The 16389-nt window shown below is 48.2% G+C and overlaps 1 protein-coding gene across 5 annotated transcripts in view; it reads left to right on the plus strand.

Moving 5' to 3' along the window:
- KCNN3 (potassium calcium-activated channel subfamily N member 3) overlaps nt 1-16389 on the plus strand; it is a 187652-nt gene that overhangs the window by 159223 nt on the left and 12040 nt on the right. For all 5 annotated transcript variants that reach the window (XM_061404641.1, XM_061404630.1, XM_061404621.1 and 2 more), the window contains 3 exons: nt 929-1039; nt 10263-10390; nt 11092-11161. In XM_061404641.1, coding sequence (XP_061260625.1) covers nt 929-1039; nt 10263-10390; nt 11092-11161 — 309 coding nt within the window. The remainder of the gene's footprint in view (nt 1-928; nt 1040-10262; nt 10391-11091; nt 11162-16389) is intronic.

Genomic DNA, 16389 nt, shown 5'->3' on the forward strand with positions numbered 1-16389 from the left:
AAGTCCTTCAGGAGAATATTAGGAGGAGTCCCTTTCTGCTCATTTCTCAGACAGTCAAGCATGTGGCCAGAGGATTAGGAGAGAGAAACTCAGTCTTCAGGAAACTGCCTCTTTTATTCACCCTCCCTGGGCTCCCCTGGAATAGACCTTCCAGAGCAGAGTAGGAACACTGCTCTGGAAAATACTGAGTGCCTTCTGCGCATTCCTTTAAAATCCCAGGTTGAGGCAGATATATTGTCATCTTTAAAATATCTCTGCAAGATGGTGAATTCTGGAGCCTCCTGGTGAAAGCAAGAAGGAACTGATATCTTGTGCTGAGTCATAGGCTAGAACTCCTGTGAAAAGACCCAACTGAGGAGCAAGCGCAGTCATTGAGCACATAGACTCTATCCAACTGGGGTTGCCCTGGAAAGCAGTCTCGGGGGGAGGGGAGATGCTTTGCCTCTTCATTAGATCATTTTCAGGAAAACTGTCCACCACCAGCAGATGATCCATCCAGACTGTATGGCTGGTTGTTTTTCCTCCTGCCCTCCCCAGCCCACCCTGCTCTAGACTGGCAGTGGGGCTGGGGTATGGGTGAGGAAGAGGGCGCACATGTGCTGGATTTTCTGTCTTCCCTGCTTAGCCTGGCAGGTAACCGAGCGATTGTCCCGTATTTTATATGACCCCAAGCCTCAGTCCCATCGAGTACCCTGATCCATGAGGAAGTGGCCAGCTCTAGGAAGGCTCGTGTCCCAGAGGTCAACACCTTCGTGGGTGTGGGGATCAGGGTCCTGCTGGGTTTTGTGACTTGGCCTTGACTAGCCAGAGCTCAGGCCTCCACCCCACTCCCAGAACCCCTCGGTGGGCCCGGGGCACATGGAGTCTTTCGCATGAGCCCTGCTTCATTAACGATGTGCTCTCTCCCTGGTCCTCTTGCCCCCCACAGGGTGCCGGCTGCACTGCCCTGGTGGTGGCCGTGGTGGCCCGGAAGCTGGAACTCACCAAAGCGGAGAAGCACGTTCACAACTTCATGATGGACACTCAGCTCACCAAACGGGTAAAACACCACTGCCCGTGTCTTAAAGGGGGACCTAAGACCCACCTGGGAGCTGGTCAGAAAGTAGCCACAACAGGGTAGGGCTGCACCGTTCAGTGGAGGTTGAGGGAGCCCCAGACACATGCAAACGGCGGGTGCAGAGTGGCCGCATGCCTCAGCGCTGCAGGCTCCTGTCTTCTTAAATCACCGTGCATGGTTCAGGCAACCAAATAATTTCCCTGATAATTAAATCTATAGCCTACAATGATGTAACCTACTCTCTTGCCTAATGGTACCAAGTAAATCACCCAGCATGAGATGTTTTGGTTTCTGCTTAAATATTTTCATGATTCTCATTAGCAAGGGCAGTAGAAAGTCTTTAAAATGATATTGGAAATGTATCTAAATTCAACCCCTAAAAAAAAATCATTACAGACAATCACTCCTAAATAATGTTCATCAAAATATCATCATCCAATTTTTCCCTTTTGGGTTTTCCAAATAGTGTTTCTCCCTTGTGCCCTTAGGGAAGTGGGTAAGGAGGGTTAAAAACTGATTAAGCAGGAATGGGGGAGATCATTTAGCTGCTAAAAATCTGACATCCCACTGAATTGTCAGAAAAGAGAAGGCCCCTTTAGAAGAGACAGAAGCAAGCCCTCCAGGATAAGAGCAGGCCAAATGAGCAAGGCAGGAGCTGTTTATTTAATGACAGCTTTTATGGAAAATTCTTTAGAGCCTGCAGGCTGAACGAAGGTCAGGAATATGATTTCCTGCAAAAACTCTCCTCTTTCCGAAGTGAGAGAGAAGCAAAAACCTGCGCTGGGGTCTTGGCCACCCTAGCAAGTCTTTCTCACATAGGATTAAAGTGGGGCTGGGAGACCCATGAGCAGCCAGATTTTGATTGGGGTTTTTGAAAGCTGGAGAAAATATTCAGTGATGAATGTTGTGGCACAGTGAAAATGTGTTCGAAATAGAGACAAAGGCAGGAAGGGAGGGAAAAAAAAAGTGAGGGAGAGTGACAGAGGGTGAGTGTGCTCAGGAGGGAGGCAGTGCGAGAGGGGGGAGTTGCCAAAGCTTCTCCAGTTTCTCAGCAGAAGTCTTTATGGTGTTTGATTGTTTGGTCTTTGATTACATGTATTGGATTCTTTAAGAAGCCTTTTTAAAGATGTTAAGAAGAAAACGTACAGGCAGATCTTCTTCTGTGGTTGACATACAGATGGTTATGTATGCACATTACGGCACTGAGCTGTCCGTGGTACAAAAGAAAACACGATTTGTAGCATCAAGATGGCAGCGTTGAGGGCTGTACCCGTGGTAGGCCAGCCGGGTTCCATCCAGGGCCCTGCAACCCAGCTGCTTTCCTTCAGCCCCCTACTATGCATGTAGAAGTCAGGCTAGGAATTGGGCAAATTATCAAAGTTACTGGGGGAAAAAAAAATTGCTTAGTTGTGTCTGACTCTTTGCTACCCCAGGGACTGTGACCTGCCAGACTCCTCTGTCTATGGGGATTCTCCAGGCAAGCATACTGGAGTGGGTAGCTATTCCCTTCTCCGGGGGAACTTCCTGACCCAGGGATCGAACCCAGGTCTTCTGCACTGCAGGCAGATTCTTTACCGTCTGAGCCGCAAATATACTTCCCTCTATTCTCCTGGAACAATGTAGTACAGGAGTCAAGGACAAGGGTATTTGGCCCCCAAAACCTTCTCAGAAGCTGTTTCTTAGAGCACAGACATTAACAGCCTCTCTGTTTATTCTATTTGCTTTTGAAACCAAGGATATACTTTGTATTTCATGTTATTCCTTTGTCCTCTCCATTTTTCACTGTTTGGATCAGACACTAGAGGAAAATAAAGTTGAAGAAAGCCAGCTCCCTCCTATGACAAGAAAATAAACAATTTTTCTGCACTATGATTGTAGAAGATGAGGTTGTAGTAGCTAATTTCAGTCTTTCTTTCAAACATAGTCTCTAAAATCCTCTTCAAATCTACTTACTTTTTAAAAACTAGGACTGAAAACCTAATCAACAAATATTTATTGCCCATCCATGAGTACAAGGCACCTTTTTAATCGAGTAACATCTCACTTGTCTGAGAACACTTAAATCTGTTGAAATGTTCCTTTAATGTCTAATCTCTCTTTCCCAGAGAAACAACCAACACGAAAGGGATGGTTCTCGCACAGAGAGGATTCTCAAAGCTGGCAAGACTGGAAAGGTTCTTTTATATAACCTTGATTGAAAGGACACTGGCTGTGAGCTTGGCCTGCTCTGGCTTCAGCTCCCCTTCACCTGATCTCAGAGAAGCCCACCTTCCTTCCCCTGGTGATGCCTCCCTCATCCATCCTCCGTCTTCTCCAAATGGCCCACTGTGTCCAGACGGAGTGGCTCATGGGTCAAACAGATGCTAAGCTTAGTCTACTCATAAGATCTCAGTGAATTCACAGAGAAAGATCCAATCGTGGGAGGAGCTCATTGGGGCATAATTGCAAACCTCCCAGGAGTGGACAATTAGCAGATTTAACTGATAAAAGCCATCTCTTACAAGTACACGCAGCCTTAATTCTTCAAACATCTAAGCAAAAAAAGAAAAAGAGGAATTCTAACCTATTAATCATTAAAATATTCAAATTGTTCTAGTCTTTATTGGTAATAAAGCCTTCAGCCCAGCCTTTTTACCATTAGAGTCACACTATTTTTATTCATTTATTTCCCAGGGAGGCAGGGGCAGGTAGGGTGGTGGTCTGATAGCACAGGGTCCAAACTCATTTTCTGGTTTTCGGAGTCACATGACTTTTCTTCTCTCACTTGTATAACTTGTCAACCCTGGCCGCAACATCATTTCTGTATTTAATGCAGTCGGATCTTCCCACGTGGACTTTGCAGTGTTACTGCCATTGTTAATCTCGAATTACAATTTACTGCTAACTTCTGGGCTACTAGATAATATATATGTAAATTACACACAGAGAGACTATAAAGAAGATCCTAGATCCTCATCTTTTCTCCCACGCAACACTGCACATCCCCGTGTCTCTGTTTTATGCAATGAAACACATCCATTGCAGCTGGACACCACACCCTGTGTTCTGAGGACACCGAGATGAATAGGAGATAGTCCCTGCCCTCAGACTTACTGCCTGTCCTCTGAGAGCACCTCTCCTTTCTAAAGAGCAAGGTAGCTGCCCATGTACACACTTGGCTTAAGAGGTACCAGGAGATGTTCTGTTTGCCACGCCCACTCTCCACATCAAATCTGCAGACACCTCCACGGTGTGGTGGCACCGGCTGAGGACTGTTATCTCTTCATTCTTTCCATGAAGGGTTCCTGCCTCAAATACTTCATCCAAGTACGTTTCCCCCTGAAGTCAATGGGTAAGACAAAAACCAAACCTGTATCTTCCTAACACTAGTGTCTTCTCCTAACTTCCCTATTAATGACATCATCATTCTTCCAGTCTCCAGGTCTGAAATTTTAGCAGCATCTCTGACTCCTCTCTGCTCTGGTACCCACAGGGGTCCAAACAGCTTCGGAATCTGATTCCACCTGGCTAAATCAGCCTCTCCAGGTCCTCTGGGCACCATACTTCAAGCCACCATCTCAGCCTTGTGCCATTTCAGTTGCTTGCTACCTTCTCATCTCACCTGGACCTCCCTTGCCCAAGTCATCCTGTACTTTATCCTGGTGACTCTTCTTAGATGCTGAGACTTAGCTCTGCACATGCCACCAACCTGCTCAAAAACCTTTCTTAGCCCCCCAGAACCTACTGATCAGTGCTAAAGGAAACTTTTCTTTAATTACAAGCATGTGTCAAAGTTTTATCACAGTCCTGCTGGGTAAAAAAAAAATTTTTTTTTCCAGCAGGCTAATTCAAAGGTTTACTCAGAGAAGGGGTCTTTTATCGGAAGAAACAATTGTAGTCATTATTATACTGGGTACAGAAAATCTGGCAAAGGACACTAGATTCCTGGCTGACAGCCGGTAGGACCCACAAGTGGATTCCCAGAACAGGTCTTAATCTTTTAAGAATTAGTCAGATAATCAATTGAGCAGTTATCAGGAATGCTAATTGTCCCCAGAAGGGAATTATAAATTATATCACCCACTAAAGTTCTGTCTCAGACAGATTGGGTACAGTTTTTCTTTAACAATAGTCATAGGAACATTGAGTTTTTGAGCTGGAAGGTTCTCAGGGATGAGCCTCTCAGGCCCAGAGATAGGCGAGGGGGCCCCCCAGCCATATGCCGTGAGCTGGGTCCCAGCCAGGGCTGCTGTTTGTTCTCAGGCTGGTAGGCAGCTCTCCAGCCATAACCCAGTGGGTTTCCCAGAACAGTTAGTTCCTTGGAATTCAGAATAGTGGTGAGGGTCCCAGGTCTGCTGGAAGAAAAAGCCAGTTTACCTCCAAACAAGCTGAGCATCACATTAATAGCATTATGGAACTAGCCTGCTGAATCCACAGATTCAGGACCGTGTTGCTCTGGGGAGAGACCAGACTCCAGCTTTGAACATGGAAGCACAGTCCCGCCTGCTCCCAGCCCCAGTGTCCTGCCAGCCACAGGAGCCCCCATTTCTTAGTGTTCCGTGAGGGCTTCTGAGCGAGGCAGACAGAGGAGCCTGAAAAGGGAATGTGGAGTAAGATGGGGAGGAAGGAGAGTGAGTGTAAGCAGGGAAAGGAAAGAGATGGCAGCCGCAGGAAGCCAGCAGGCAGTGTGGGGTGGGGTGGAGAGTCAGGGTGACGGATGCAGAAGAGGGGATGTCCGGGCATAATGGACAACTTCAGTGGAGCATCTGAAGACAGGCCTGACCTGAGGGCTCTCAGACTGGGATGTTACCATCCATTCAGATTTATTCATCTACGTTCAACCTCTAGAACTTCTTGAAGTTGTCCAAGTCACAGCTTCTTGCCAGGCCTGATCTGCCCTCCTGCCTTCCTCCTTTCCCGCTTTTCCATCTGCCAGGTGCAAACACCCTCTCCCTGGGATGGAGTGCTGGCAGCCTTGTGGGCATGCTAATATTTCTTCTCTGAGGGCCCCACCAATAGGGCTCCTGGAATTACTCTCCCAGGACTCCCTGTGGCTGCTGGAAGCATGGGGAGGCAGGCAAGAAGGGTGCTTCTCCTCCCGCCTCACACGTTCCTCCTGCAACAACCAGCCCCTCTCCCACATAACACAGAGGAGCAGATTACCCTGCAGAGAGGTGGCCAGAGCAAGTTATGGACATGTATAATACAGCCAAGAGCTCAAGGAACAGACATATGTGTTCTGTGTTTTCTTTCACTGGAGGTGGAGGAAGAAGCTGACATTTGTTGCAGGGGAAGAGCATCAGTAAGGCACCAGGTACGAAGGTGCCGGGCAGCCAGGCTCTGTGCTAAGTGTTTGAAGTGCATTCTCGTTGAATCAACCCTGCAATCCCGTTTCACAGGTCAGAACTTACATCACTCTGTAGCACCCTTCTGTGCTGCAGCTACAGGGCATGCTGGCCCCACAGGATTAGAAACTCCCTGAGGGCAGAAAGGCTATTGGTTTGTGCCTCCCAGGATTCTTACTTCCTAGAACAGTGTGAGCCCTGTCTTTGGGGTGTGGTAAATGATTTGGGAAGGAATGAATAAGAAAATTGAGTCTCAGAGAGCTTTCCCAACTGGTCCGAAGTGAAGGTGATCGTTCATTCATCCCCTTGTGAGGTTTTTCTGAGGGCCAGTGGAGCAACATAAACATAAAGTGTTGAGCACAGAGCCGGGCACATAGTAAGCACTCAGTGGATGTTAGCTGTCGGTGCTATATGCAGGATCTTAGTTGGACGACTTTCTTGCCCAGGCCCATGAATCTTTGAGCCCTCCCTGCAGTATATAAGTCACTGAGCCTTTTCTCTGGCCACCATCAGAGTGAAAACACACAGTTTTGGGGAGAGAATGAATGGACCCACAGAAACAATTAGCTCACGTACTACGGATTTGGGGGATGGAATAGCCAGTCTTCATGCACAAACAACCCTCTTCTAACTATTCCTGAGTCCATCAGATCATGGCCAAGCTTACCCAGACCTTCCCAGTTCCCTGACCCACCCAGTCTCACCCCCAGAGTATCTTTGGGTCCTGATGCCCCTGCCCATCAGGAGCGCTCAGTAGGTACCCAAACCCCCATCATGAAACAGTGCTTGGGAACCCTGGGAAGCTCAGGGAATCCCAGGAGGTGCACACGACCTCTGCCGCTTCCCACCTCAGTGATGCCCAAAGCAATCAGCCAGGGGAATTGGAGGGAGAACCTGGTCACAATAGCATTTACTGTCGACTCGGGAAAGCACAGTGCAGTTAAAAGCCTATTTCTTTTTCTCTTGCAGATATTGATCTACTTAGCTTTGTGCCAGGCTGTTTGCTGACAATTAATTCAGAGTCAGCACCAAGGCTCGCATTTAACATCGCCTTCCCAAATACGCGGGGGCCTCCTGTTCAAACCCATAAAGATGCTGTGACTGCTTCGCTCAGCTACCCAGGCTGTGCTGTGGGTTTAGTACCTTATATTTGGGCTGAAGTTAAGTGCAGGACCTGGACTCCCTGTGCTGTCATATGCTAAGTGAGGGCCGGGATGATTAAAAACAAATCTAATGTCCTTTCCAGTTCCTTGATCCTGGAAAACAGGAAATAATTTTGTTTGCGTAGAGATGACATCTCGTCAGGTCTTTCTTCAGACCACGTGAAAACCTAATGGTCTTTTTGGACCTGGCTCTGGTTTTGACTCTGCCATTAGCTAGCTGTGGGATTCTGATCCTCACATCCTATCTATCTCTGGAACTGCCATTTCCTCATATTCTCAGTGGGAATTTGGGCCAGATGATGATAACTAACATCTTTCCGGTACTTTACAGTTTCTATAACACTTAAATTCACATTGACTCAGTTTGCCATTTATAACTTTATGGTCTTCGTCTGTGCCTCCGTGTCTTCATCTGTAAAATGGGGATAATATGAGTACCTGCCTGAGAGGGTTGTTGTGAGATTAAATGCATTTGCACGTAAGTGCCCAGTAAATGTTCACTCTTAGCACCATCAGCACCATGGTAATTGCCTCCGAGGGGCCTCAAAACAACCCTTAAGGTAAGGATTTACTTTTCCCATCTTATGGATAATTAAGCACTTACTCCTAAACTGGCAGAACAAGGATTTACCTGCAGGTTTTCCACTTTCCAGTACTGGTGCCCCACCATCACAGAGACCGATGTCAGGGGCTCATCCACGCTGATGGTCCGTGCCTTTATTAGTGTTCCAGGGATGAGACTTGAATAAGTGGGGCTCTGCCAGTCACCCTGAATGCTGCGGCAGGCTTTTCCCTCCTATTCTGGGAGGCTCTCCTAGGATGCTACACGCCTCGGAAAACTGAAGAAACCACCTGTCAAGTTGCCCTCTCCCTACAGACGGGCGGCGAGAGGAGGCCCTCCACAAAGAGGCCCTCCCTTCTATGCTTCCTCTTTTGCCAGGAGGCTGACGTCCACTCTAGCCCCTGAAGAGAACCCCCGTGATGACCCCCACCTCTTCTTCCCCCCTCCTCACCTGGACACTCACCGTTTCCAGCTTCCACTCACCACCACCTGCTTCCTCTCAGGCAAGAAAGTGCCAGAGGTGGGCAATTAAGTCATTTAAAACCATTTTCATGGGAGATTTTTACTGAGCAGAAAAGCAGTATTTATGTCACTTAGACATTTCTGAGAAGACCTAGCTGTTCTTTTAGAACATCACTTCAGCGCCAATGAAAAATATGATCCAGCCTTCGTAATAAATTTTTTAAACACACACACAAAAGTTATCAGCCTACAAAACAATGTTTCCTAAGCCTTCCCACACGTCTCAGTATTTTAACAACGTCCCATCTGTTGATGTCAGTCTGAAGAAGCAGGCCTGTACTCTCCAATTTTATTAAAATCTTTTCTGGCTAGTAACCTGATTTCTACTAGGCTGGCCTACTTACTTCCAGGCCCTGGGCCTGTGGGCCTGTGCCAGTGTGCATGGCTGATGGAAATGGGAACAGTTCATCAAAAATCTGTTTAGCGTGTGCTTAATAAGAAATGTTTCCTCTTGCTCTTGTTACTAATTGCTGAAGATGTCTGTGTTTGGATTAAAACTTTGTCCCCTGCCATCTGGATGCCATTGATATGTCTCAGTTCCATCGTGAGCTGGATGATATCAGTGGTTTCCATGTCAACAGATGACAGCGTCATATGTGGAAATGTGTGACTGCAGTACAGAGAAGGAGCCAGCCTGCGGAAGGAAGCAGCTCTGGTTTCACACCAAAATATCTTCACTGATTTGCAGACCCTTCTTGGAAATGATGTCAGTTTTATGCCAATTATATGTAAAGTTGCAGTGTAACTGATTTGGGCCATTTGGGAAAGGAAACAATGGACTTGTTGATACCTAGAGCTCCATTTGGTGGGAAAGATTTCCTCAAAGAGGCCTTGTAAAATCTGCAGCTGAAGGGTAATCAGTCAGACAGAGAAAGACAAACACCGTATGATATCACTTACACGTGGAATCTGAAAAAGACAACAAACTAGTGAATATAACAAAAAAACGCAGACTCACAGATAAAGAGAACAAATTAGTGGTTCCCAGTGGGGAGGCAGGAGGGGTGACGTAGCAGCCGGGGAGTGGGAGATACAAACTCCTGAGTGTAAGATAGGCTCAGGGACATATAGGACAGCGTGGGGAGTGGAGCTGATGTTCTGTAATAACTGCAAGTGGAAAGTAACCTTTACATTTTTAAAAATAAATTTTAGTTACATTTTAAACGATTTTTAAAGAAATACAATCTCTAGCTGATAGGAAATCTGTTTACTCTCAGAATCCAAGAGATGTGCCGTGTGCACTAAATAAAAATCCCGTGTAGAGCATGGGACTCTGCATCCAAGGGCAGCAGTGGTACATATTTATCTATTCAAAGTGTACCCCAGGCCTCCAGGCCTCGGTAAGGCAGCCTATCTAAATATAGCAACAGCAGAGGAGAGGCAGTCCCAAAATAATTAAGAGAAAAAGGCACTCCTTAACTTCAGCCTCCAGTCTACTGTGTCCAATACAGGATTAATGAGAGATGAATTTTCATCATCCTTTCTGAGAGTTCATGCTTTGATTAAGGAAAAAGATCATTGCAGACTCATTTCCTTGCCAAATCGACTCTCTCGGCAGACCGCCCCCCCAACACGTGTCATGTGAAGCTAGGAACACTCACCTGATAGTCACCTGCTTATTTGCTTTTCCTTAGATCAAGAATGCTGCAGCCAATGTCCTTCGGGAAACGTGGCTAATCTACAAACACACAAAGCTGCTAAAGAAGATTGACCACGCCAAAGTCAGGAAGCACCAGAGGAAGTTCCTGCAGGCTATCCACCAGTGAGTGTGCCCGGGCGGCCAGGCAGCCAGCTGACCAATGGAGGAGCGGCGGGCCCCATGCCCTGCCGGCGTCCGCTCACACGCTTAGAGGAGCGGGAGAGAGCTATTCTGTTCCACTTAACAAGCACAGGGGGTGGTGAACTGGATCCAGATCAGTCTGTTTATTCATTTATTGCACGTGCCCCTGCCAGACATTGGACAGGCTGCCATGGAAGGTGAAAACTAGATAAGAGCCTCAGGGAGCTCTCACAGTGTACATATGCACACATACATCACATTACAACTGGAAGCAGAGCAAATTGTGATCAGTGCTTTCTATAAGCTAAGTACTTTAAAAAGTATAGTGGAGTTTTAAAAGTAGAGGATGAAAACGTTTAGTCTGACCTGGAAGTTTCGGGAAACCCTGAAAGGCTGAGCATAAGACCTTCAAGGTGGAAGGCACAGCCTTGATAAAGGCATGGAAGCTGGGACATGATCTGAGAGTGGTGGGCAAGCTATAGTGACTAGAGGCAAGCATCCATGGAGATGAGTTTGCTTCCTTGGGGACCTGCCAAGCCCTTGATTCTGGTCAGTTGTCACCCATGTTTAAGGTCCTGGGCTGGGTTCCAAAACCAGATGAATTGACATGGATGTGGAATCAGCTGGTGGGGTGAACCCAGCATGCACTTAAAGAGTATGGCTCTTACGACTGTTTCCCACAGACTGAGGAGCGTCAAGATGGAGCAGAGGAAGCTGAGTGACCAAGCCAACACCCTGGTGGACCTTTCCAAGGTGAGTGGAAGAATCCAAAGACCTCATAAAGGGTTCTCAGACGCTGGCCTTTCATCTGCTCAGGTGTGGCTGTGAGGAAGTGGCCATGGCTAAACTGGACAGACCAGGAAAGTTAAGGCCACTTCCTCCTTCCTTAAAAAATAATCTAGGTTCAAGTTCTTGACATTTGCAAGCTACTAGTGTGTGTTATCAGAGAAGGCAATGGCAAGCCACTCCAGTACTCTCACCTAGAAAATCCCATGGATGGAGGAGCCTGGTAGGCTGCAGTCCATGGGGTCGCTACAAGTTGGACGTGACTGAGCGACTTCACTTTCACTTTTCACTTTCACACAATGGAGAAGGCAATGACAACCCACTCCAGTGTTCTTGCCTGGAGAATCCCAGGGACGGCAGAGCCTGGTGGGCTGCCGTCTATGGGGTTGCACAGAGTCGGACACGACTGAAGCGACTTAGCAGCAGCAGCAGCAGTGTGTGTTATTGACTTTGAAAACCTGGCGTGTGTTCCTTCAATTCTATAGCTTAGGTCAGGCTTTGCTGGGAATTGATGGACTGTGCTAAGAGTTGACTCATTGGAAAAGACTCTGATGCTGGGAGGGATTGGGGGCGGGAGGAGAAGGGGACGACAGAGGATGAGATGGCTGGATGGCATCACCGACTCGATGGACGTGAATTTGAACTCCGGGAGTTGGTGATGGACAGGGAGGCCTGGCGTGCTGCGATTCATGGGGTTGCAAAGAGTCAGACACGACTGAGCGATTGATCTGAACTGAAGTCCGTTCAGTGCGTTGCTTGATTAGCTGTACACTGAGTCTGCACAGGGTGAAGCTCACTGATAAGACCAAATGGCGATGCTGCTGGTCTAGGTCACACCTAGAAGGATCCTTCTGATTTGTGGTTATAATCGTAAGCTCATTTTCCTGCATCCTTCAGTCCTTACAGCTCAAGCTTTTCTGGCCCCCAGTCAGGAGCGGGGGGAGGTGCATTTCTTTCTACCTCATGAAGATGCCAAAGAAGAGAGCCCTCCTTTCAGAGCCCTACAGTCGTTCTGCATTTCTGGCCCTGAATTGCCACAAATACTGTAAAGAAACTCGCTCCTTTTGCGAATCTCTGGACTGAAAGAATCGGAGGCTGCACCGCTGGCAGAGCTGAGGGTAGGCGCCACTGAAGAAAGGACCTCCCCTCCTCAGGTCCTCCTCCTCATTGCCTCTTGATAGAAATTGTATGTCAAGCGTATAGCCCAGGGCCAGGCTGGCAGAACATTCCAGCAGATGTCAATTATCATCACGGAACACGTTCCTTGAGTAAGCAAGAGAAACTCCCTCAGGCAAATTAAACCCCCTTTGAAAAGAGTGTGTAATCAGAGAAATTGCCGGTTCCTGGGCCACGTGCAGTGCCTTGTTCAATGAAGGGATCAGGCCAGAGAAAGGATCTCCCAAGCTTGGGAGGACTTTAATCAGGGAATGTGTGGCTGGCATGGGTTGGGAGAAGCCCACAGGCCTGTTTGTCTTTGCAGGGGGTGCTGAGGTAGACTGAGGTTTCCTGCGAGCCTGGAGGAGGCAAGAATGTGAATGGAATGCCCGAATGCAGAAGGGAACCCCTCACCAGGGTCTAGCGTGCGTTGCTCAACACTCTTGGCTCCTAGTGTCAGAAACCCTTTGGAAGTAGGTTTAAAAATGTAGGTGTTTAAGAATACAAGGAAGTCTCATTCCAGGCAGAACCTCAGGGCAGGCATGTGGTTAGACTTCAGGAAAGAACTAACCAGAAGTGGACCTCACCCCAGGAAATAGGTGCCCACCCTCTCTTCTCTCTCGTGTTCAAGTGCCTGCATCAGTTCTCTCTTTCTTCCTCTCCCCCATTTCCTGACAACTTTCTATGCCCCTTGTCTCCCTGGCAGGCCCCTATCCAGAGAGTCCATGTTCTAGTTCTAGCCACAGGCAAAGACAAATTGACTGGCCTCCTATTGGTCTTAATTCTAAATTCTCAGAAGGGATGAGATTGCTGGCCAATCTGGGTCACATGTTCACCCTCAGACCAATCACCTGAGGCCAGGAGGAGGGTCAGGTAAGGCAAACATGGAACCCACGCTGGGGGATGCAGGAATGGTCACCAAGCCCCAAGGTATTTCTTTAACAAGTAGCCGTATTTCTGCCTCTGTCACCTGGTAGGACACTCTGTGGCTGGAGTTCTCCTGGAAATAGTGGACACCCTGGACTTTCAAGCCTGCATTTCTTCATTGTCAGTCACTGCCTATCACAGAGATGGGGCTCCTGCAGAGCAGACTGGGTGAAGCAAACTCCATTAATTGGAAAGAGGCTCACAGAAACTGGGTGGGAAAACTAAACCATCGATAACTGGAAAGAAAGGCTGTGGAGGAAAGGGTTAAGGGAAGGTGTCTGCTGGGCTGCAGGGGTGGTGTGAACTCTGCCACGCTTCATCTTTCCTCCCAGGAGGCTCAGCCAAGGTCCTGGCAGCAGCCTAGCATCTTTCACACTGGTCCACATTCCCCCCTGGCATCTTGTCGCCAAGCAACAAAACAGGGGAGACAATAATAACACGGTGTTCTCTCCTTTCCTCTCTGCGCTTTGTCTGCCCAGCTCACCACTTCCCACCCCTGTCCTGTGGTCCTCTCGAGATTCAGAAAAGAGCATGTGGCCTCCAAATATCACTTGCTCTACGGAAGAGCTCTCTTGTAAGGTGACAGAGTTGGGGGGCCGGGGAGGGGTGTGTGTGCTGGGGCTCTTTATACCTAGCTTCAGTGTCTTCCATTGAGATGTAAAACTCCTTCCCCACATCTGAGGCTCAACTGATCAGATAAGGTGATATCTGTGAAAATGCTCCAAAAACTGTAATGGTTCTGCACCCGGTATTCTGATTAGAAATCTAGATGAGGAAACCAAGATCCCAAGGAACAAAGAGACCATCCCAAGTTCGGTCTGTTGGCGAGCTGCCATGCTGGGGCTGGGACCCAGGGGCCCAGACTCAGTCCAGAGCTCGCCAGGGTGCCCCTGCAGGCAAATCCATTTGTGGTTTTGTACATTCCAGGAAGAACATGCACCTTGAGGAGCTTCTGTGAATGTTAATTAATAAAGGAAGCACTGCCACCCCTAAACACCCTCTCCTCCGAGAGGGCCACAGTAGAGTCCTGCCCTGGAGAAGTCACAGCTGCCTCATTCCTTCTGGGGCTGCAGCCAGTTTCCTGGTGGGAAGGTATCGCGCGTGCGTGCTTAGTTGCTCAGTCATGTCCGACTCTGTGCAACTCCATGGACTGTAGCCTGCCAGGCTCTTCTGTTCATGAGGTCTCCCATGCAAGAATACTGGAAGGGGTTGCCATTTCCTCCTCCAGGGGATCTTCCCGACCCAGGGCTTGAGCCCACGTCTCCTGCACCTCCTGCATTGGCAGGTGGGTTCTTTACCATGTGCCACCAGCGTAACTCTGGGAAGGTATCACTACACTCTCAATGCCCCTTCTCCTATCTCCCCTCTGGCTTCTCACATTTTGCCACCTCTAACTCTTTTTTCATTTGCCTCACTTCCTATTCCCTTGGCCCCTGCCTGCACCCATGGTTTCTGCATCTTCCTGGAGTAACTTGAAATTTCAGGTGAAATAGGATCAGAGTGTCACTGGCAAATGACCAGAGCCACAGTACCTGCAGGTGAGGCTTGGAGGGTACAAAGCAACCGCAAACCCAGCTCTGCCCTTGCAGCCACTGCTGCCGCTGCTAAGTCGCTTCAGTCGTGTCCGACTCTGTGAGACCCCATAGACTGCAGCCCACCAGGCTCTCCCGTCCCTGGGATTCTCCAGGCAAGAACACTGGAGTGGGTTGCCATTTCCTTCTCCAATGCATGAAAGTGAAAAGGGAAAGTGAAGTCGCTCAGTCGTGTCCGACTCTTAGCAACCCCATGGATTGCAGCCCACCAGGCTCCTCCGTCCATGGGATTTTCCAGGCAAGAGTACTGGAGTGGGTGCCATTGCCTTCTCTATGCAGCCACAGAAACACCCAACAATGTGTTCCTGAAGTCTCCCAAGAATCTTGCTCCCAAGTCTAATGCCACTTGTTAATTTCCAAGGAGAAATGTGACTGTCATGTTGATAAAGTCCCTACAGACCAACCCAGGAAGCCAAATTATAACCAAAAAGTTGCCTGATAAGAGTAGAGTCAGAACCATGGTGGTAGTGAATGGAACAAAAGTGGTTTCATTTCAATTGAATGAATTGCATTTGCGGGATCATTAGATGTGCAGTGGGCAGGACTTTGTACTGGTGAGAGGGGGGCCAGGAGAGGATGGTGCCCGGGTTTCAGGTGGGAACAGCGTGAGTGAACGGCCTCTCCTAGGGATAAGGAGCACTGGCAGAGAACAGAGGTAGAACGGAAGATGGCGCACTTGGAGTGAGTTGCATTTGTTTAGTATTCCGCTGACCTGGTTTATACTTCAGGCCCAGAAGACGAGTTTATTACTCTCAAGTTGTATTTTATTTGCAGTTCCCTGGAGGTACTCCATGTCTGCTCTCCTGCTCTCACAACCTCGTTCAGGGTTCATTCACAAAAACTTCCTGAGCACCTGCTCTCCAGAGGTGGGCCCTGGGCTGGGCCCCCACGGGACTCTTCTCTCCTTTCCTTCAGCCACTCAGGTCTCAGCAGGAAACACTGGGAAATCTTCTAGTTATATGGAAATAAGTTGTGGTACAAGAGGTCTTCTCCCATCAGTTAAACTTTTACATTGGCTGAAGAATGGAAGGGCAGAGGTTTCCCCCTGAGACAGCACTTCATTCATTCACTAGTTCTACCAACAGCTTTTGGTGCTGACCATGTGCAACAGATCCCCTTGCTAGGCACATCTATGAATATTTATTCTTCAAAAAATGTTAGCTGAGCATCTCTTATGTGCCAGATACTATTTTAAGTCCTTGGGACACGTCAGTGAACACAATAGGCAAAGGTCCCCGCCCTGGAGGGGATTTCATTCTAGTGGGAGAGGGCAGACAATATGCAAAAGAAACAGCAGATAGTTAGTGTATTAGAAGACAGCATCAAAGAAAGGAAAGCATTGAGCAGGGTTAGCGGGTCAGGAGTGGAGTGGGGACAAGGTGCCTTATTAACAGGGGCGTGGGGGAGGGGAGGGGATTTTTTTTTAATTGGAGTCTACTTGCTTTACAATGTTGTGTTAATTTCTGCTGTATAGCAACGTGAATCAGTCATATGCATACATATATCCCCTCCCTTTAGAGC

Source organism: Bos javanicus, chromosome 3 (genome assembly GCF_032452875.1).
Source record: "Bos javanicus breed banteng chromosome 3, ARS-OSU_banteng_1.0, whole genome shotgun sequence".
NCBI classification, from domain to species: domain Eukaryota; kingdom Metazoa; phylum Chordata; class Mammalia; order Artiodactyla; family Bovidae; genus Bos; species Bos javanicus.